Here is a 22087-nt window from a genome sequence, read left to right as displayed (position 1 = left end):
GTCCTTATGGCCTACACCGCCTTTCAAGTTTATTCAGCACCCCAGAGCACTTTGGCTCATGGTGGTGCGGCTTGCTGGAACTCAGGTTTCAATTGCTAGGATGGGCAATTCCTCTCTGCGTAGGGCCAGTCTAAATACTCCCTCCATGGGTGTCAACTGAGATCTGCCTGGTGTTGCCTTCTGCTGCGACAGGGTAGCACTGAGTTCCAATGCAGAGTCCCACAGTCACTGTGCTCTCCCTCCCCCAAATGCACAGATTCTCTCTCCACACCATGCTGCTGCTGCCAGGACACAAGGGAGGGGTGGCTTCAGTGATTCAAGAGTATCTTTCCTACCCTCTTCGGTGCCTTTTTCAGTGATATGCTGTTAAAACCAGATACTGTGGCTGCTCACCTAATTTTTGTTTTTTATGAAGGTGCTTTTTTCTGTGTGGATAGCTGTTTAACTTGGTGTTCTTGCAGTGAGGACATTTGGTGAAGGCTTCTATTTAGCCATCTTCCTCTGCCTCCACTCTCCTCCTCCTCTGTCTTTTGAACATTCATATATAACTAGGTATTTAGTATTTTTGTTACATTTTATTCATTGTTTTTATGCGTGTTTAATGGGAGAAGTTCATATTAATAAGCCCAGTCCACCATGTTATGGAAGCCAAACTGTATAAATTACATTAATAAAAATAGCATTAATTTTTAAACCTCAGAAATAACAGCATGAATATTATAATCTAAGTAATTATGGACATAGCAGATTCTTCTGAATAATCCATCTATGAGAAATTAGGGAAAATGTTATCCTAGTGAAGTAATCAGACTTCTTATGAAATTATTAAAATTAATACCTAAATCACTTATAGACAGTATTTTGAAAGTATCTTTTGTAATTTAAACTTTACTTTTTTACTGATTTTATTACAAAATAGTTTCTATAACTTCTCAATCCTTGTTTTCACAAATACAACTGCCATCAAGTTCTACATTTCCCCTTAGAGCTAGAGCCTGAGAAATATAAATAAACCTTCAGACGTGTGAGACTGCCCGGCCCGGGTTGCTATGGAAGCTGGGTCACAGTGGGCCAGGCCCCTGTGCTCACTCTGGGACCGGACCACATCAATAGCTGCTCCTACCACTGCCTCTTGGGCATGAATAGAGTTGCCTGCTTTTTACCCCTTTTTAGAGACCAGTGGAAATGCCTAAAAAGGTGTATGTGAGTAAAGGTCATCAAAGAAGAAACAAATATGAGTAACTCTAAAGCTGCACAATCAGAGGCTGAATAATTGGTACTTGGCTATGTGAAATATTGTTTCTTACTCCAGGTAACATATTATGCAATGAAGCCTATCAAGAATATTAGCAATGGCAACCTCAGAAGCACTTGTGGGGATTTATCTGATATGCGCCATTCCTCCAACATGAAATCTTAATACACTTTTGATAATAAAGTCCTGAAGAATCTAAAATGCAAGGATTAGAATACCTATGATTTTCAAACTATGACCTGTGCAGCCCTGGGGCATTTGGGGAAGAAATCTCAGGGGCTGTTGTGGGAGTGGTTCCAATATTCACCATGCCCTCCTTTCAACCTAAGTGGCTTCACAGATTTAAACTTAATACTGTTCACAAACTAGTCCACTTAGACAGGGCTCTACTATTGAAAAAAAAGTTTCAACCTTACAATGATAGGAATCCAATTTTAGGAATTTCAATCTTATACCAAAAATCTGCAAGGAATATAAGGAAACAGTATTAATAACACTGAGTAAAGATAGTATTGTGTGGCCCCCAAAATATCAGAATTTACTTCAGTTGTGATATGAAAACCCACAGACCATGAAAAATAGACCAGAGGTTCTAACTTTTTGAAAATTTTGGAAATCTTTCTTTAAATAAAGCTTCAGAAAAAGTTCAAGCAAATAAAAACAAAAGCAGAGCTAACCTGATTTAAAAAAAAAAAAAAAGTAAGAATGAGACGGCTTCTTATTCCCTGTTTATTAGTCTTCCTGTGACTGCCTCTTAAAATACCATTCATCCTTCCCTCAACCAACCCCTCCCCACCCACAGAGCAACCCTTCAAGAAAACATTATGAAAAGGTAAAGCCAAAGTAGTAAAATCACTTTATCCAGATTTAAAAGTGATCTGTTTCTAAATCACCATGAAGAAAATTACCATAATAATGTTCACATTCATTTTTTCAAAAAAATAAAGAGTATTAAATATATAAACTAAAATTTCCATGTGTGCTGCATGCTTAGAAATCAGTTGCTTCTTTTCAAGGAATCATGAGTTGCCATTTTTTTTTAAGAAGAAAAAATTCAGGACGGTGAAATGCTGTTATTCCAAAAACACTATTCCTGCTTATAAGAACAAAACGACTTACTATTGTAATGTCACTGACAAACCTCCTCCCTCCTATTTGGGATATCAATAGAAAGTTTGTTCAAAGAAACATGTTTGGCATGGTTTTCCATATAGATTTTCCCCTCGAAATCCTTACACAACAATAAAATATTCCAGAATAGGAAAGGCTCAGGTGATCTATAGCAGAGACAATATAACTACATAAAATATTTCACCTAGCACTGGCACATTGAAAGCATCTGATTTTCTTTACTAAGTTATATTTTCAAATAATCATCAAATTGTGAACACATTTTACATATAATGTTCTTCCGAAAATACATAGACAGGGTCTGTTCTAACTACAAACAAATGTGTCAGAGAGAAAGTTCATTTAACTATTTAAAACCTGAAATCCGAAACAGTTTAAACATAATACTTTATGTGAGTTAACTTAGTCTAAACTTCAATTTATTTTAGTTACTTCAATTCTACTAAAATACACACTATCGAAATAAGCAATCAGATCGAAAGTAATATCTTTGCATTCTTTGCCTATCCATGAAAAGTGGAAAAAAAAACCCAAAAACCATATAGTTAATTTAAGAAATTCTACTTTCAGCATTTTAACAGTTTCAAAATCTATTAACCAAAATGTTCTTTAGGAGCTGGGCTGAGCCTTCATATTATCATTTCTGACTTACAGAATAGAGAAGATGTGACCTTCGACTTTTGTAACCATTAGCGTATTAAAGAAAACCTTTCCAATTTTAATTACAAAAATGTAGTAATTCTTATAAATAAAACAAATAAAGCCAACATGGACACATATATTCCTTTACGTTTTACAAAAGTCTTTTATACAAGGTATCAGTTCATGTTTTTCTTAAAAAAAAAAAAAACTACTCACATGAAAGAAATTGATACTTTGCAAAATTGGGCTGTTCACTATAGAACTTATGAATGCAATAATAAAACAAAAGCAGACAAACATTAAAATATGCCAATATTATGTCAGAAAAACATTTCACTATTGCAAGAAATCTTGAATACAATTTAAAAAAAGAAGTTTCTAAAAAGTTTGAATGCAAATAAGAATAAAATATTCATTAAAGATTACATTTTGCCATTCTGTATGTCTGCATCTCATGCTTAAAGCATTTTAATTGCGGGCTCTAAAAAAAAAAAATTTAGTTATTCCAACTCTTCCTTTAAATAATAAGAGATTAATTCAAAGCAGCAGATCTCCTTTAGTTTCTAACTTTACCAAATTAGGTAGGCAAAGGGTTACAAAAGCAGTCATGATATTTTTGTCAGAAGTATTTTCAATAATGTTGATAAACATTTGATAGTTTAACTGACATTTCACAGGATTAAAAATATTTTAGAAAAATAATTCACTCAAAATACATTATTTAAATCTCTGTATGGTCAAGATGCCACTTTGTTTTTCTTTTGTAACTCAAAATAATGCAGAATAATTTTTGATACAAGTAAAATAAATAATAACAACCTGAAGATAAGATTATGCTTAGGATATACTTTTTGAAGAAACATAAAATCATAGAATAAAACAGTACTATAAAATGCCAAAAAATAAAAATAAAAAAAAAGAAAAAACCCAGGAAATTGTACTTACAGCCACAGCTCTTTTAATAAATGGTATCTGTGTGCCACTGTCGAGGTCTTCATTTATAATAAGTCTTCTAGCCCACTGCCCTGCCCTGACAACACCACTACCATGAATTAAAACCATCAGTTTCTGTGGGTTTGTCAAAGCATCCTCACTCATAAAGATAAAACTCTTTGGTTCACTCTCAGTGGCATCTACCTGTAATTAAATAAAATTAAATAATAAAGAAATGTCTTCTGATCAGGTATACACATAAATGAAAAACAACCAATGGCTGTTATAAAGTATTAAATGGTTACTACAGAATTATAGGCGTAAAAAACAATTTTAACACAAAATTAAAATATTCGGTAGAGATTAACAATTATATATTAGGTGGATGGGACAAGACATGATAGTAATTTAAATACAAAAATATAAAAAATATTGGTAATATATTTCTCTTCATTATTATTGTATATTTAGTATTATATTATCATTGTAAATAAAAATAATTATTTTTTAGTGCCTCCTATAGTCTAACTGCTATGCTACCTGTTTTAAAAACATTATCTCATTCAATAACAACCCATTTAGATGGCACTATTATTATGCTGATTTACAGATGAAGACATTGAGGCTTAGAGAGTTTAAATAAGTTGCCCATGGTCACACAACTATAAGTCTATAGTTGTATAACAGAAATATATTGCACCTATAATAAAAAATAGAAAACTGAAATTGGAGATATATTGGAAAATCATAGAAATATATCAGCCAGGAATACCACTAAACTTTTAAAGGGAAGAAGAGGTAACTATTTAAAAACTAACCATCTATTCTATTCTTACCTGATCTATGTAAATGGACTTCCAAATTTCATTCAGAGTGTGAACACAGGATTATATAACAATTGTTTTTACAAAGTCACATTATGTACTCCAATGAGCTTACTTCATAAACTAGTTACTTACAGAATAAAAAGTAAATATTTTTATCCATTTTGATTGTACTTAATATTTAGATTGTTAACTAAATGATGTATGATTTACATTTGAAAGACACAAAACACTTTCAGAAAGAGATAACTTCCCAACCTTTTGTTACATATGCCATGACACACCGAGTGGTATTCCACATCAGCACTGACCAGTGACTGGAAATTGAAGCCTTTGGATAGCCAGATCAAGCAGGAAGTTGACATTCTGATGGCTGGTTACACACTCTCACATAAAGGTCAATCCACATATTGTGTAACGCAATAACTCTTCACTTTGGCAACTGTATATGTTCCATACAATTATCAAAACAGGAAGTATACAAAAACTCTAGATGCCACCCAAAAAAAAAAAAAAAAAAGCCCTGGATTCTAAATATTCCCAGTCATTACACTTAGGAAGAGAAAAACAAAATAAAATACCCGTACTTCTAAAACAATCAGGCTAGTTTCAGTAAGAGATGGCTTGGGCATTTGTGCAAACAGAGCAAAAATGGCACTTATTTCAGCAAGAGCAGCATGGACACGGGGCTTAAAGAAGAAATAACACCTTTTCATTGAAGCCTTCCCTGACTACCACATTTAAAATCCCAAACATGTCCCTGAAAATTCTGTAGTCCCTTTCCCTGTTTTATTTTCCTCCATGGCACATACCAAGATCTAACATATTGTACGCTTTACTCTATATTTTTGCAAGTGTGTTTATTCACCGCCTGCTCCCTTCACTAGAATGTAAGTCCGGGCAGGCACAGAGTTCTCTGGTTTGTATCCACCTGTAGTCTCAGTACCTAAAACAAAACCTAGCACATTGTAGGCACTCAGTAATCAAAAACAATAAACTTTTGGAATGAGGAATCTTATCAGGTCTCACCAGTGACTTCCTTTAGATAAAAGGCATTTAACTAAATAATGGATCCTCTAAAATGGTTATAATACTTGCCTGGTTCAGAAAGCATATACTGAAGATTAAACTAGTACATAATTACAGAGAATTTTACAAGAGCTATACAATGTTAAAGAATTAAAATGACATAACTAAAATTTTATTAGCAATAGCTAAAAATACAGGAAGAGAGATATGAAATATAACACAATCATATTAGCTTCAGCTGCATGCTATGTCCAGAGTAAACAAATTATAATGACGACAATAAATATGACTAAAGCCACACAGAAAGATAAGTGGATGAGAGACACAGGAAAACCAAACCTAAGAAGAAAAATTCCCTTTTACCTAGGAACATTATATGAAAATAGAAGAATTGCTCAGTTAAAGAGGCTTAAAAATAAAAAAGGTAATGATGATAAGAACAAAATTTAAAAACTGAAAGGCAAAGCCGTCAGTGTATAACAAGAAAGACGCCATAGGGGTTTCTAGTCATTCAATTACCAAACAGGATGTCTAAACACGCACAAAGAAAAGTGTCTCTTAAGGTCAGTGAGGCCTTAATGGATCCTGGAATGGCTATGGAGATGGATACCTATTTACCTTAATGTAAAAACCTGTAGTACAGATATTCCAGTAGGTGCTGATCACTGTCTTTTTTCCTATTTGACTAAGTCCCCTGTTACCAAGAAACTGAGTCAATTTTTTAAGCAATGGAATACTGGCACTTTGAAGTCCACAGTAATCACTTAAAACTGAAAGAAACTTATTTTCAGATGATAAAAATATATTTTTTGTATTAAAATGCTGCTTGATAAAGGACCACTTGAGAGTCCAGGAGTTCAAGATCAACCTGGGCAACATAGTAAGACCCTGTCTCTACAAATAATCCAAAATTAGCCGGGCATGGTGGTACGCACCTGTAGTCCCAGCTACTTGGGAGGCTGAGGCTGGAGAATTGCTTGAGCCCAGGAAGTCAAGGCTGCACTAAGCCATGACTGCACCACAGCACTCAGCTTGTGCAACAGAGTGAGACTCTGTCTCAGAAAAAAGAGGGAAAATAGAATCACATTAAAAAAAAATGCTGCTATAGAATTTTTAAGGGGCTATAAATTAAGGTAACCATGAATAAATGAGAGTTTTACTTGAACACTGAGAAAAGTTGACTTTCAAATATGAGAATACCAAAATATTAAAGAAAAACAACAATGAAGGTGAATAATGTAATATTATTAATGATTAAGGGGTAAGAGCAGTATTTTAGCTGGTCATTGGCTAATACACACCTCAGTTTACATAGAACTCTGACTCTGCACATGGTAACTACAATGTACTTTCTAAGTTAGTGCTAATTTTAAATAGTAAGATATCTATAGAAATAAAATAATTTCTTCTTCATTAACCTAATTAAATTTGAACATATGGCTGTTCCAAGGCCATTTATCTTCAAACAGTGGTAATTTATTAAGCTAAGCTTTCATTAAGGAATACACATAATGGTCATTCCAGCGAATCACCTCACTTTATTGACAAATCAACCTTGGACACCTTTTGGTTGGTGAGACTGCACCAAACAATTTTTAGCAGTTACCAATTCATTGTGGAATACTCATGAACACCATTAATTGCTGAAACATGATGCATGTAATAAACTAAGTGAAAATCTGTAGTGAAGTTGTTAATTCATGTCTCCAGTGTTCTATACAAATATGAGATATTTTACTATAATTGAGAAAACTTTATGCCTATTTATGAGAGATGTGGGGTAAACATAGGCATGATCATACTGTTTACTATCAAATCAAATCATGGATTCCACAAAGTGCTGTCATTTAAAAAAATGGTTCTTTTTCCCTTTTAAAATAGTTTAACTATAAAACTGAAAGAGTTCATCACAAGGGAAAAAACAAAGGTTTGATGGTATTCTTTAAGTAAAAAGAACAACTATTTACACACACCCACATACAAAAACCCACTTTCACTCTGATATTTAAGAGACCTCAAGAGAAAACTAACAGCTATTAAAAAACAGTTGTGAAGAAAAGTGTCACAATGATACCAAATATGTGATAATTTAAAGGGAAATACTAATTTCCTAAGACAAAATTTAGAGTCTTTTTAAGTTTACAAAATAAGGGAAACTTTATTAACCAAAGATGGGTATGATGCTTAAGTTTCACATAAAGTAAATCTGTCTTGCTTATTAGCTTTATATTCCAAATTTAAAATCAAAGGATAATCTGATCCATAATAAAAAGTTCCCTTCCATCTATAAAGATCAATAATGAAACTTAAACATATAACATGCTGTATACAGCCAATTATTTTGTGATTTGTTCTAGAAATTTGGAGACTGAAGTGAGTTTAAGGGTTCCCTGGAACTAGAAGTATTATAGAACTAACAGACTCAATATTAATTGTGCTGTATCAATAAATTAACCTAATGCCCTTTAAATATCATTCTTCAGAAACTCTGAAAGAAACAAAATTAACAACAAAGGAAAACTGGGCAAAGTGACAAAATTCTATCCTGACTTTCCAGAAGACCAAATTTCAATATACAGTTTAAATGAAGTAAAATGCTAGGCCTAAAGTCAAAACTAAAACACTAAGTTTAAATTCAAAAAAGACTGGCATATTCATTCAAAGAAAGGTACTAAAATCTTGACTTTAAAGGAAGAAAAGTTTCCAAATAAACCAAGGGTTGATGTAGCTGTTACACAGAATAATATTTTATTGACTAATCCATCATAAGCACTTGGAACAGTGTCCATCACCTAAAAAACATTTAAATAAATTTATGTTGAATAAGTGAATAAATGAGTGAGTGACTAATAACGTGATCTTGCACTTGAGGTTACTTACAGAAAATTCAATAAAAAGGTTTCCTTTAAAAAAGGAACTACAGAATCAGTTCTGGAGAGGGACAATATTAAGAAATCCCCAAACCCTTTTATAATAAAATAGTATTATCCAAAGAATTTTTTAAACTCATGCAACATTTCATGCAAACAAAATTATCTACATGCAAAGTGTGCCTTAAATGAATTACTTTCAGCAAGTATCCCAGATTCTTATATATCAAAAAATCATAAAGTCGTCAGGGACAGCAAAGATCCTCCAATCTAGTCCAACCACCATTTCACACATGATTACAATCTCTTCGTTTTAAAGCTTAATATTTTGTGGTTTACATTTAAAAAACAGGGGTTTGTGTTTTTTCTTTTTTTTGACAATTTGAATCTGAGAACAAATCTCAAACTTTTTCACTCTGAAATGGCAAAATGTGCAAAATTCAAAAAAATGTTCTGCCAAAAAGGGAAGGAGCAGTGTTATGAAACAGGAAGCACCAGGAATGAATTTGGGAATGTGTAGAGGAAACAACATACTATGTGTAGAAATAAGACATATTTTTAAAAACCAAGAAATATTTAAAGAGACAGTGAATGTTTAATGTAACAAAAATTTCACTGGTTTACTACAAATAAATAAAAATAAATTATTCCAGTGAAATGAGAAAGGGTACAGGTAAGGGTAATCCTTTAATTGAGTCATCATTTTCAAAGAGACTAGAAATGGGTACTTTTTTCATTTATACCGAAGAGTATTCTTTATAAGAACTACTGTGCAGAATGAGATGAAGTATACTAATAAGCATTTAAAATTATCACTATCAACACAATAAACCTTAACATTTAAACTTATCACAGTCAACCCAAAACAAAAGTTTTCTTCTGAATTAAAAACTATTTTACTTGGAAATAAACATTTGAAATAAACATTTCTTTAAAATTTGACTTACTGGAATAGATATTTTTTTCAAATTACAATCCTTTTCCAGGAGCTCATATACATATTTCGTGATGATCTAAGTAGGAAAGAAATAACACATTAAGATACAATGTCATCCATTATCAAAACTGACATAAATTTTGGTAAATGATTGCAAGTTATTGCTCTGAGTAAATATCTCTTCATCTTGGAATGCTTTTGTATTATATTAAGAGACTCCTTATTACCCATAATGGTTTACTTCCTGCTGCTATATGAATAACTATGAACTTTTGTATTAAGGATTGGGACCAATTAATACATATTAAATTAATACACATCAACAAAAATATACATGACTTTCTCTTTTTCAAGATAATACTCTAAAAGTATATTTTCTTTTTTTTGGTGTTTCTAAAATTTGTTTCTCCTATTATTTTCCTATAGGCATTATATTTAATATATTAATGGCACCTTAGTGACTCTGAATCTCAACACCTCTTTTGTGTTCACTGAATCGAGGAGGAAAAAGTCAGAGGTATTCTAAACAGAAAAGGAAAACTCATCCAGAAAGTCAGGGACCTGTCAGTATCACTGCTTATGCTAGGAAGAAGCACAGTTCCCCTAGATGTCCATGTTCTAATTCCTGGAACCTGTGAATAAGTTATGTTACATATTAAATGAATCAACAGATAAAACTAAAGTTTAGAACCTTGAAATGGTGAGATTTTCTAGGATTATTTGGGTGGTGTATGTCTTTAAAAGTAGAAGATTACAGAAGAACAGTGGGTCAGAGAGATGCAAAGTGACTCAACTGGCTATTGCTGGCTTTCAACATGGAGGAAGGAGACAAGCCAAGAAATGTGGTAGCTTTTATAAAGTGGAACAACCTTCAGTTTATAGCAGTAGGAAAATGAGACCTCAGTCCTACAACTGCAAGGAATGGAATTTTGCCATCAACCCTCATAAGCAGTAAACAAATTCTCCCCTAGATCCTAAAAACAGCTTGTTCACACCTTGATTTTAGCCCAGTGAAACTCATATGGGACTTCTGACCTACAGAATTGTTAAGATAACAAATTCATGTTGCTTTAAGCCTCTAAATTTATAGTAATTTGTTATAACAGCAAAAGAAAATTAACATACTATTTCTATTAAGGAAGGCAAAGAGTAAGGAAAGAGACATCTGGAATAAAAACAAATATTACATAGGTGGTACTAATGGTCACTTTAAGGAGTGTTTCTTCACTCCAAAATGTCTTAAGTTCTCTCTGCAAAATACCTCAGAGAATAATTTTAGCAGAAACATAATTAAAAGTCAAATTTTATGAAACAAAATCACAGGATGATTTTTTTAGAAAATTAAGATGTCAATTGCTTTGGTGCTGTATTCGTAATCTAAAATAGATTCTTTATCCTGCTTTCTTCAAGGAGTCCAAAATTCTTTCTTCTATGTATACGTATTCATTTCATTTTAGAAACAGTATATTAGATGTATGCTAGAACAGCTTTATCTTGGCTGGTAACGGTAATTTCAAAAGCTATGATACTACATTAGAACTAGGTAATAAAATGCTAGTTATTAAACTAATAGTATTCTTATGTTTCAACATAGCAGTTAAAATTATGTTGATTATACTTTCACTGGGAGGTAGTGGTACTGTAGACTGATAAGAGTAAACTAAAAATGTGGAGGTTCAGACTAAACATATGTATAAAGTTATATAATGACCTGCTGCTTTAAGAGAAATAGATTAAATAAGATTGGCAAAATGAGTGGTTTAACATTTCTGAAAATACTCTACTATCTATGAAATCACAAAATGTCCTTACATTTGAAGTAACAACAAAACCAGTGAAACTTAATCCAAATGAATTCTACCACCATGCAAAATACTTGAGACATAATCTGAGAATTAAAAATTTAAATACTACTGACCTCACAAAAAGAAAAAAGCTGAACAAACTAAAGGTCAACAGCTCTTACTAGATCCATCAGTTAATCCTCAATGTTTATACTACAGGATAATATAAAATAATCCAAAACTCAAAAATTGCTTAGTTGGCTTTGAAATACACGATAGAGCAAGTCTGGAATTTGCAACATATCAAACCAAGTAATAAAACTATATATCAAGTAAGAGTTAGGGAAACACTACCTAACTTGCCTAATTTGCTTTGATCTCCAAATCCTTAACATAGGAAAAAAGCAACCATAGATGAAATCATCTATCTTATAGGCAATTCTCCGTGTTCAGCATGCTCTCCTCAGATCTAGTCATCCTCTAAAATACAGATCACATGTCAACTCCTTCAGGTAACTCTCACGGCCTCATCCCAACCCTCCAAGGTATGGCAGTGTCTCAACCTCTATTTTCCTCTGGACATGACTGAATATCATTGTCTAACATACTACTCAAATATCGTTACCTGTCTGTTACACATCTACTTATAGAACACTATAATTTCAGTCTCCTACCTTTATTCCTTCTTGTATTCACAGGATACTCTGGGAAACAGAAGATACTTAAAATTGTACATGAATTCTCCTCTCTGTCCATCCTGTCTACATCTTTTGAGGGAGATACAAGTTCAAGATTAAAAAAAAAAAAAAAAAGTTTTCTAATTGCTAAATCAAGACTTAGGAAGAAAGCATCAAGGACTCATTCATTGCCTTCCAGATTGCATAGAATTGCACTCTGCATTTAGAAAAATCAAAAAATGAAAAGATAATTTCAAAAAGGAGATGAAAAAAGTATTTCTTTCCAAATGTCATCTGTGTTCAAATGTTCACTGGGAGCTGTGTTTATAGATGGAAAAGAAAAGGCTTAAGAGACTACGCAGGCTTTAAAGTTATGTTTTCTTTCTAATAAGAAACAGAGAACTTCCGTTGTCTGGTTTGATGTATATAGAGCTTGGAAGTAGGTACTACTGACCTTACAAAAGAAAAAAGGCTTAAAAAACTGAAAGTCAACAACTCTGATTAGATCCATCAGAGAAATGAGGCCACAGAGCAAACTGCTTCCCTGAAAATGGAGAGACCAGACAAGCAGATATAAAATCAGTTTACAGGGTACCTCAGCTGAAGCCAGTACTAATGTAAGAACACTTTAAACTGCAATGGAGGAACCGCTGGCGGGGTGTGGACTAGCTTAAGAGTTAAAAACTAGGAGGAGGTTCAACCTTAAGGGGGAGGGGACAAATTTTTATGAGTTTTATTCCAGGAGGGCTACTAGGTTCTCACTATGAAGACTACATAAAGACTCTCTCTTGTTTCTGTCTGGGGAAGGGGAAAGGTAACCATTTAAAAACACTCCAGAGCTCTCTACTGTTTTCAATAATGCCTGAAATAGTTCAAGAGAAACTATTTTATCAGAACCTAGCTGACCTGGGGGGAAGGGAAATGCCCAACTCCAGCTCACTTAAGAGATGAGACCTAAGAGAGGACTATAGAATATCTCCCTATCTACCCTAAGTTAACACCATATCAATAGAGTTCCTATAAAATACCAGGGGATTACAGCTAAAATAACTCTAAGAGTCAGGCCCTTTTTAAGGACCCTAGAAAAACCCAAAAACAACAGAGGAGACAAAAACAAAAAGTCTCTGACATGCAGCTAAAGCAAACAATAAACACAATCTAATGCCTAGCCAAATAAACATAAAATCTCACACTAAAGACCTATTTACTTCAGTTCCTTTCACCTGATATATAATATCAGGCTTTCAACAAGTAATTACCAGGCTGCTAAAAGGCAAAAACAGACAAACAAAACCCCCATGATCTGAAGAGACAAACCAAACATCAGAACTAGACTCAGATATGGCAGAGACAGTGGAATCATCAGACTAGGAATTTAAAATAACTATAATATGGTAACGCTTTACTGGAAAAAGTGCACCACATACAGAACAGATAGGTAACGTAAGGAGAAACATGGAAACCAAGGTACAACCCAAAGGAAATGTTAGATCAAAACCACTGTAACAAAAATGAAGACTGGGTTTAATAGGCTGATTAGTAGACTGGACACGGCCAAGGAAAGACTCAATGAGCTTGAAGATAAGTTAATGGAAATGCTCAAAATGTAAATGCAAAGAGAAAACAAGAATGAAAAGACAATACAGAATATCAGAGAATTGTGGGGCAATCATACAAGGTGTAACTTATGCATAATGAGAATACAAGAAGGAGAAGACAGAAGAAACAGAGAAATATTTGAAGCAATAATGGCTGAGAATATTCCAAAATTAATGACAGACAAAAAATAACAGATCCAGGAAGTGAAGGGAGCATCAAGCTGGATAAATAAAACCAACCAAACAAACAAAAAAAAAACTATACCCTGCCAAAGTGAAAATCTTAAAAGAAGCTGGTGGGGGAAAGGTGGAAATTTACTTACAGAGGAACAAGGATCAGAATTACATTGGACTTCTCTTACAAACTATGGAAATGAGAAGACAGAGGAGTGAATTACTCAGTGTTGAAAGAAACCCCACCAACCTAGAATTCTGTATCCTGAAAAGTTAACCTTCAAAAAGTGAAAGAGAAATAAAGACTTTCTGAGGCAAATAAAAATTTAGGGAATTTTTTCTTTTTTCTGTTTTTCTTTTCTTTTCTTTTCTTTTTTCTTTTTTTTTTTTGCCAGTAGATCTGTCTCACAAGAAACGTTAAAACTTATTTCAGAGAAAACAAAAATTACAGAGGTCAGGAATTTGGATCAACACAAAGAAACAAGAGTGTCAGACAAGAAAGAAGTGAAGGTAAAATAAAATATTTTGTTATTCTTATTTGATCTAACCGAAAACAGTTTGTTTAAAATAATAACAGTAACAATGTATTTTGTTTACAGACAAGCAGAATGAATGTCAGCAATGTTATAAGTGACAAGAGAGAAGAACTGATTATACTGTTATAAGGTACTTGTACTACACATGAAGAGGTGTAGTGTCTAGTGTCATTTGAAAGAAACACTGGAAAGAAAAATCAACTACACCTGGCAATTTTCCTGGATTCCTTCTGATTCCTAAGAAGTTGCCATAAAGATAAAAGTTAAGTGAATCCACAATGGAAGTGACAGAAAAATAATTTTGAGATTATATATTCATGGAATAAATCCCCTGACTACTAATACAGTAATGCCCTCAAGGAATTAGAGTCTGACTCTAATTTTTCTAGCTCTGAGTTTCTGCATGTAGGGATTAAAGAAAATTGTTAAAAGGAGAGCAGGGGTGATCAATGAAATAAACATAGAAATAAGGAAAATGAAGTATAATAAAAATCACTTCTCCATGGAACACTTCCACCAGAAGGGTAATATTCATCCTACTATGAATTTACTTTTGACATTTATTAAGCACTTGCTATGTGCTTATCATGTTCCTCATTCATCTCAGCATTACTTCTGGTCTTAAATAAGAAGCCAGCAACGATAACCTTTAGTCCAGTAACAGCACTGAACTTATTCTAGCTGGTTATAATTTAAGGGGGTGGGGAAAAAGTGACATTAAGAAGCCTCCTAGAAGGTACTACAGATCCTTTTGAGAAATAAAATGTAATACATAATATATATTACTGCATAGGTAAGATAAACAATATAAAAATTTTAATTAAACACAAACGAAGTTTATTTTATTACCAGATATTCAAGCTTTCATTCTTTCTTCCTCAGAAGAAAATCTCTCAATAGTAACAAACTAAATTTGGACTTATTGATTCATAGCAATAACAATATTTATTTTAAAACTTTATTAACTACATAAGATAAAAAAAAAAAAAAGTCTCTATTAGGCCTATTAGGAGACTAAGAACATCAGCCCAAGACATAAAACACCAATACCCATACATCACCAGTCATGCCCATCCCTATAGATCACACGTCAATGCTAAGAGAATCCTGACTTTAAATGTACAGGTGGATGAACTGAACCAAAAGAGAAACTCTAAAATATTTAAATATATCTGTAAAATTTTTATGCCTCTTTCAACCAAATAAAATCTTAGAAAACAGACTCAGTAAGTACCTGAATTAGTAAAATATGAACTAAAACATTAAAAGAAATATTTTTTAAAAAGTTTTTAAACATATGAAACATTTTAAAAGAAAAATAACTTTTAAATGCTTAAAATATTTAAAAATAAACCCTCTTTTCCGTGCTTGTATAGCGGTAAGTATACCTACCTGTTACGTGGAACACTGGGGTTTGATTCTCCCCACAACCAAAAAAAGAAAAGAAACAATTTGTAAACAATTTATTATTAGGATAATAAATCATTGCCTAGTAGAAATCTGTCTAAATGGCAGAATGAAATTAAGTCATTTATAATGAGTACACTTAAGTGATAATAATACTCTGTTTTCTGCTTGAAATAATTACATACATCATGTTTACATTAAATAGATACTTACAAAACAGCTGGAAATAGTTTACTTTTACATAAGCATCTTCTTTTAACATTATTCATTTGCTTAGGAAGCCCTGATTTCACAAATGAGCCCAAAGGAGTCAGAACAGGCAATCTGATTTATCACACTACAGTATATCACAAATGTAAATGAAGTTTGATATTATAAGCTCTTACTATATTGAAAGTTTAAAAATATTTTGAGGATAAACTTTCGCTTTTAACACAATATTTAGCCGGGCATGGTGGCTCACACCTGTAATCCCAGAACTTTGGGAGGCCGAGGCAGGTGGATCACCTGAGGTCAGGGGTTCGAAACCAGCCTGGCCAACATGGCTGTTTCTACTCTACTAAAAATACACAATTAGCCAGACATGGTGGTGCATGCTTGTAATCCCAGCTACCTGGGAGGCTGAGGCAGGAGAATCACTTGAACCTGGGAGGCGGAAATTGCAGTGAGCTGAAATAGTGCTATTGCACTCCAGCCTGGGCAACAACAGCAAGACTCCATCTCAGTAAATAAATAAATAAATAAATAAATAAATAAAACAAAAATACAATATTTATTCTATCTATTCTGTGTTACTCAGTTTCACTTTGCTCATTATGATTAATAAAAATACAATTTAAAATCCCCATACCATTTATTTTGAAAGGCAGAGGCTTCAAGATCTTTGTATTCAGTATGTAACTGAATAATTAGTTGGATTCCTCAATTTAAAATATACCAATAAATAGGGGATAGTGCCCCATCAGGTCTCAGGAGCAGAAGGGAGGCAGATCTCACTCCTAGAAATCTAATCCTTTGACATGGTCTGCCACTGAAGGAGTAGGGAGCGAATCCTGCCAAAGTCCTCCCTGGGTCAAAGGAAATGCAAGAATGGTGCCAGTTGCTGAAGGAAGCACCCACTAAAGCCTCTGAATGGACAAGGACGGGGGAAGTAATCTCTCGCCTCCCTGCCCCTTTTCTCAGTTCACTGTTGTGGACTTGGCAAAGGCTCTTCCTGCCAGGGTTTATGAGCATGGACTTAAAGAGACAACTTCTTGAGTTTCTCCAGTGGCTCCACCCCTACTGAAGGTGAACACTGGCTGGGGGAGGGTGCTTTTCACACTTCTCCATTGCCTCTGCTCCTGCACCCACCAACCAGCTCTTAAAATTAAGTGCTACCTACTGACTGTAGCCTAAAATACACGACCAAACAAAATCACATTGCTAAAACAAGCAACATCTGAGAAAGCCAGTTAACAAACCTATCTATATCCAAGAAACCCATATAGGGCCTTGGCACCCTTAAAGCACCCAGAAACAAATCCAATCAATCACAAACAATACATATCACAGTCATACCCACAAGGGAAAAAAGAATACCAAATCAAGACACCCCATCCAAATGATAGCAAACTAAAAAAAAAAAAAAAGAGAGAGAGAGAGAGAAGTAGCTCTTTAGATGAGAATGAACAGTGCAAGAACTTTGGCAATACAAAAAGCCAGAGTGTTTCATCATCTCTAAATGATCCCACTAGTTCCCCAGCAATGGATCCTAACCAGAATAAAAATTCTGAAATGACAGAGAATTCAGAATATGGGTGGCAAAGAAATTGAATGAGACCCAGGAGAAAGCTGAAATCCAACACGAATAAATCGGAAAAACAATTCAGAAACTGAAGATGACACAGCTGCTATATTAAGAAAGAACCAAACAGAACTTCTGGTATTGAAAAATTCACTACATGGGGCTGGGTGTGGTGGCTCACGCCTGTAATCCTAGCACTTTGGGAGGCCAAAGCAGGAGGATCTCTTGAACCCAGGAGTTCAAGACCAGCTGGGCAACATACAGAGACCCTGTCTCTTAAAAAAAAAAAAAAAAAAAAAAAAAGAGAGAGAGAGAGAGAGAGAAACTCACTGCAGGAATTTCTTTTTCTTTTGCTTTTTGAGACAGCCTTGCTCTGTCGCCCGTCTGGAATGCAGTGGCATGATCATAGCTCACTGCAGCCTCAAACTCCCGGGCTCAACTGATCCTCCTTCTTCAGTCACCGAAGCAGCTAGGACTACAGGTGCATGTCACCATGCCCAGATAATTTTTCAATTATTTTTGTAGAAACCAGGTCTCACTATGTTGGTCAGGCTGGTCTTGAACTCCCTGAACTTACACAATCCTCCCGACTTGGCCTCCCAAAGTGTTAGAACTACTAACGTAATTCTAACGTGAGTAGTTCTAGGCGTGAACCACTGTGCCCAGCCAGGAATTTCAAAATACAATTGGAAGTCTTAACAACATAATATATCAAGCAGAAGAAGGAATCTCAGAGCTCAAAGACGAGCCCTTCCAAGTCAACCCAGACAAAAATAAAGAAAAAGTAATTGTAAAAACTGAACAAAGCCTTCAAGAAATACGGGATTATGTAAAGTGACCAAATCTATGACTTACTGGCATTCCTGGGTGAGAAGAGAAAGTAAGCAACTAGGAAAACATATTTGAGGATATAATTAAGAAAAGATTCTCTAATCTTGCTTAAATTGGTCAACATGCAGGTACAAGAAATCCAGAGAACTCCTGCAAGATACTATACGAGATGACCTTCCCCAAGACACATAGTCATCAGACTATCCAAAGTCAATGCAAAAATTCTTAAAAGGCAGCTATGGAAAAGAATCACATCACCAATAAAAGAAAACCCATCAGATTAACAGCAGAATTCTCAGCAGAAACCTTATAAGCCAGAAGAGATTGGGGACCCATTTTTAGCATTCTTTAAGAAATGAAATTTCTGCTAAGAATTTCATATCCCATCCAACTAAGCTTTATAAACAAAAGAGAAATAAAGTTGTTCCCAGACAAGCAATCACTAAAGGAACTGATCACTATCAAAAAATGCTTATGGGGTAACTGAACATGGAAATGAAAGAATGATACTTGCTACCACAAAAGCACATGCAAGCACATAGCCTATAGAACCAATAAAGCAACTACACAATTGAGACTACCATGCAACTAGCTAACAACACCACACAGAAAGAAAACCTTAAATACCAATGTTAACCTTGAATGCAAACAGTGTATACACCCCACTTAAAAGACACTGAGTGGCAAACTGGATGGAAAAACAAGACCCATCCTTCTACTATCTTCAAGAGAGCAATCTCACATGTAATGACACACAAAGGCTCAAAGTAAAGATCTATCTATACAGAAAGATCTTTCTCAAAGTAAAGATCTTTCTATAGAGAAAGATGCATCAGGCAAGTAAAAACAAAAAAGGGCAGAGGTTGTTATTCCTATATCAGATAAAATAGACTTTAACAATAAAAAGGACAAAAAGTAATATTACATAATGATAAAGGGTTCCATTAAACGAATAAATAGGCACCAACATTGGAGCACCCACATTTATAAAACAATTACTTTCAGACCTAAGAAAAGACTTATATAGCAACACAATAATAAGAATTTATCACCCCACAAAAGTTATTAAACAGATCATCAAGGCAGAAAACAAACAAAAATCTGAACTTAAATTTGACACTTAATTAATTGAACCTAATAGACATCTATAGAATACTCCACCCAACAACAACAAAATATATATTATTCTGATCTGCACACAGAACATACTTCAGGATTTCCCACATGCTTGGTCATAAAACAAGTCTTGGTAAATTTTTTGAAAAAGCTAAATTAAAAAATAAAATTAAAAATGAATCATACGCAACATCTTCTCAGACCATGGTGGAATAAAAATAGAAATCAACACCACGAGGAACTCTCAAAACCACACAAACTATATACGGAAATCATTACGTAAAAGTCTTGAATGACTTCTGGATAAACAATGAAATTAAAGCAAAAATCAAAAAATTCTTTTAAACAAACAAAAATAGAGACACAATACACACCTCTGGGGAGTGGCAAAAGCATTAAGAGGAAAGTTTGTAGTGCTAAATGACAGCATCAAGAAAACAGAAAAATCTTGGCCGGCTGTGGTGGCTCATGCCTGTAATCCCAGCACTTTGGGAGGCTGAGGCGGGCGGATCACGAGATCAGGAGATCGAGACCATCCTGGCTAACACAGTGAAACTCTGTCTCTATTAAAAAAATACAAAAAAATTAGCCGGGCATGGTAGCGAGTGCCTGTAGCCCCAGATACTTGGGAGGCTGAGGCAGGAGAATGGCTTGAATCTGGGAGACGGAGCTTGCAGTGAGTCAAGATGGCACCACTGCACTCCAGTCTGGGGTACAGAGCAAGACTCCATCTCAAAAAAAAAAAAAAAAAAAGAAAAAGAAAGAAAATAGAAAAATCTCAAAATCAATAACCTATCCTTGCACCTAAGAGAACTAGGAAAACAAGAACAAACTAAATTCAAAGCTGGTAGAAGAAAAAAATAATTAAAATCAGAGCCAAACTAAATGAAATCAAGACCCCAAAAAACCATCCAAATGATCAACAAAATAAAAAAAAAGCGGTTTTTTGAAAGATAAATAAAATTGATAAACTGTTAGCTAGATTAAGAAAGAAAATAAATCTATACACAATCAGAAATGACAAAGATGACATCACAATTGATCCCAGAGAGATACAGAAGATCCTCAGAGACTACTATATACATCTTTATGCACAAAAACTAGAAAATCTAGAGGAAATGGATACATTCCCTGAAACACACAACCTCCCAAGATAGAATGAGGAAGAAACAACAATCTTGAACAGACCAATAACAAGTAATGAAATTGAACCAGTAATTTAAAAAAACTACCAACCAAAAAAAGCCCTGGAACAGATTGATTCACAGCTGAATTCTATCAATTCTACCAGATATGCAAAGAGTTAGTACCAATCCTACTGAAACTATTACAAAAAGTCAAGGAGGAGGGACTCCTTCCTAACTCCCTATCCCAACCTGGCAAAGATACAATAAGAAAAGAAAACTACAGGTCAATATCCCTATGAACAGAGACCAAACAATCCTCAACAAAATACTAGCAAATCGAAGCCAGCAGCACATCAAAAAGTTAATTCACCCTGATCAAGTGGGCTTTATTCCTGGAATGCAAGGATAGTTCACTATATGCAAAAGGATTCATTACATAAAAAGAATTAAAAACAAAAAACATTTTTTGTTATTTATTGTTATTGAGATGATCATTCATCTCAATAGACACAGAAAAATGCTTTCATTAAAATCCAACATCCTTCATGATAAAAACTTTCAACAAACTAGCCATCAAAGGAACATATCTCAAAATAATAAGAGTCATCTATGAAAAACATACATCCAATATCATACTGCACAGGCAAAAGTTATAAGTATTTTCCGTAAGAAGATGTCCAGTCTCATCCCTCCTATTCAAGATAGTACTGAAAGTCCTAGCCAGAGCAATCAGGCAAGAGGAAGAAATAAAACGTATCTGATATAGTTTGGCTCTGTATCCCCACCTAAATCTCATCTTGAATTGTAATCCCCACCTCTCAAGGGAGGGAAGCGATTACATTATGGGGGGCAGTTTCCCCCTTGCTGTTCTCATGATAGTGAGTGAATTTTCACGAGATTTGATGGTTTCATTAACAGGAGTTTTTCCTGTGTTCTCACATGCTTGAACTTCTCTCTTCTGCTGCCATGTGAAGAAGGTCCTTGCTTCCCCTTTGCCTTCTGCTATGACTGTAAGTTTCCTGAGGCCAATTAAAACCCTTTCCTTTATAAATTACACAGATTTGGGTATTTCTTTATAGAAGTGTGAGAATGGACTACTACAGCATCTAAATAGGAAAAGAGAAAGTCACATTATCTCTTTTCATTGCTGATATGATTCTATACCTAGAAAACCCTAAAGATTCCACCATATGACTTCTAGACATGATAAGCGACTTTAGCAAACTCTCAGGACAGAAAATCAACACCCAAAAATTAGCATTTCTATATACCAATAACATTCAAGCTGATAACCAAATTAAGAATGCAATCCCATTTACAACAGTTACCAAAAAAAAAAAAAAAAATCTAAAAATACACCTAACATAGGAGGCAAAAGATCTCTACAAAGAGAATTGCAAAACAGTGCTGAAAGACTCATAGATGACAAAAAC

General features: G+C 34.2%; 1 protein-coding gene across 3 annotated transcripts in view; it reads right to left on the bottom strand.

Annotated features, from left to right (window-relative positions):
* Positions 1–22087, bottom strand: part of FAM172A (family with sequence similarity 172, member A) — a 509928-nt gene that overhangs the window by 349625 nt on the left and 138216 nt on the right. For 2 of the 3 annotated variants that reach the window (XM_011989449.1, XM_011989450.1), the window contains 2 exons: positions 9632–9697; positions 3974–4165 (listed from right to left, as the gene is read on the bottom strand). In XM_011989449.1, the coding sequence (XP_011844839.1) occupies positions 3974–4165; positions 9632–9697 (258 nt within the window). The remainder of the gene's footprint in view (positions 1–3973; positions 4166–9631; positions 9698–22087) is intronic. The other variant, XM_011989452.1, reaches the window with a different exon arrangement.

The sequence above is a fragment of the Mandrillus leucophaeus genome, unplaced genomic scaffold, assembly GCF_000951045.1.
Source record: "Mandrillus leucophaeus isolate KB7577 unplaced genomic scaffold, Mleu.le_1.0 Scaffold353, whole genome shotgun sequence".
Lineage (NCBI taxonomy): Eukaryota > Metazoa > Chordata > Mammalia > Primates > Cercopithecidae > Mandrillus > Mandrillus leucophaeus.
The sequence above is the reverse complement of the archived record's forward strand: the minus strand, read 5'-3'. Positions and strand labels throughout refer to the sequence as shown.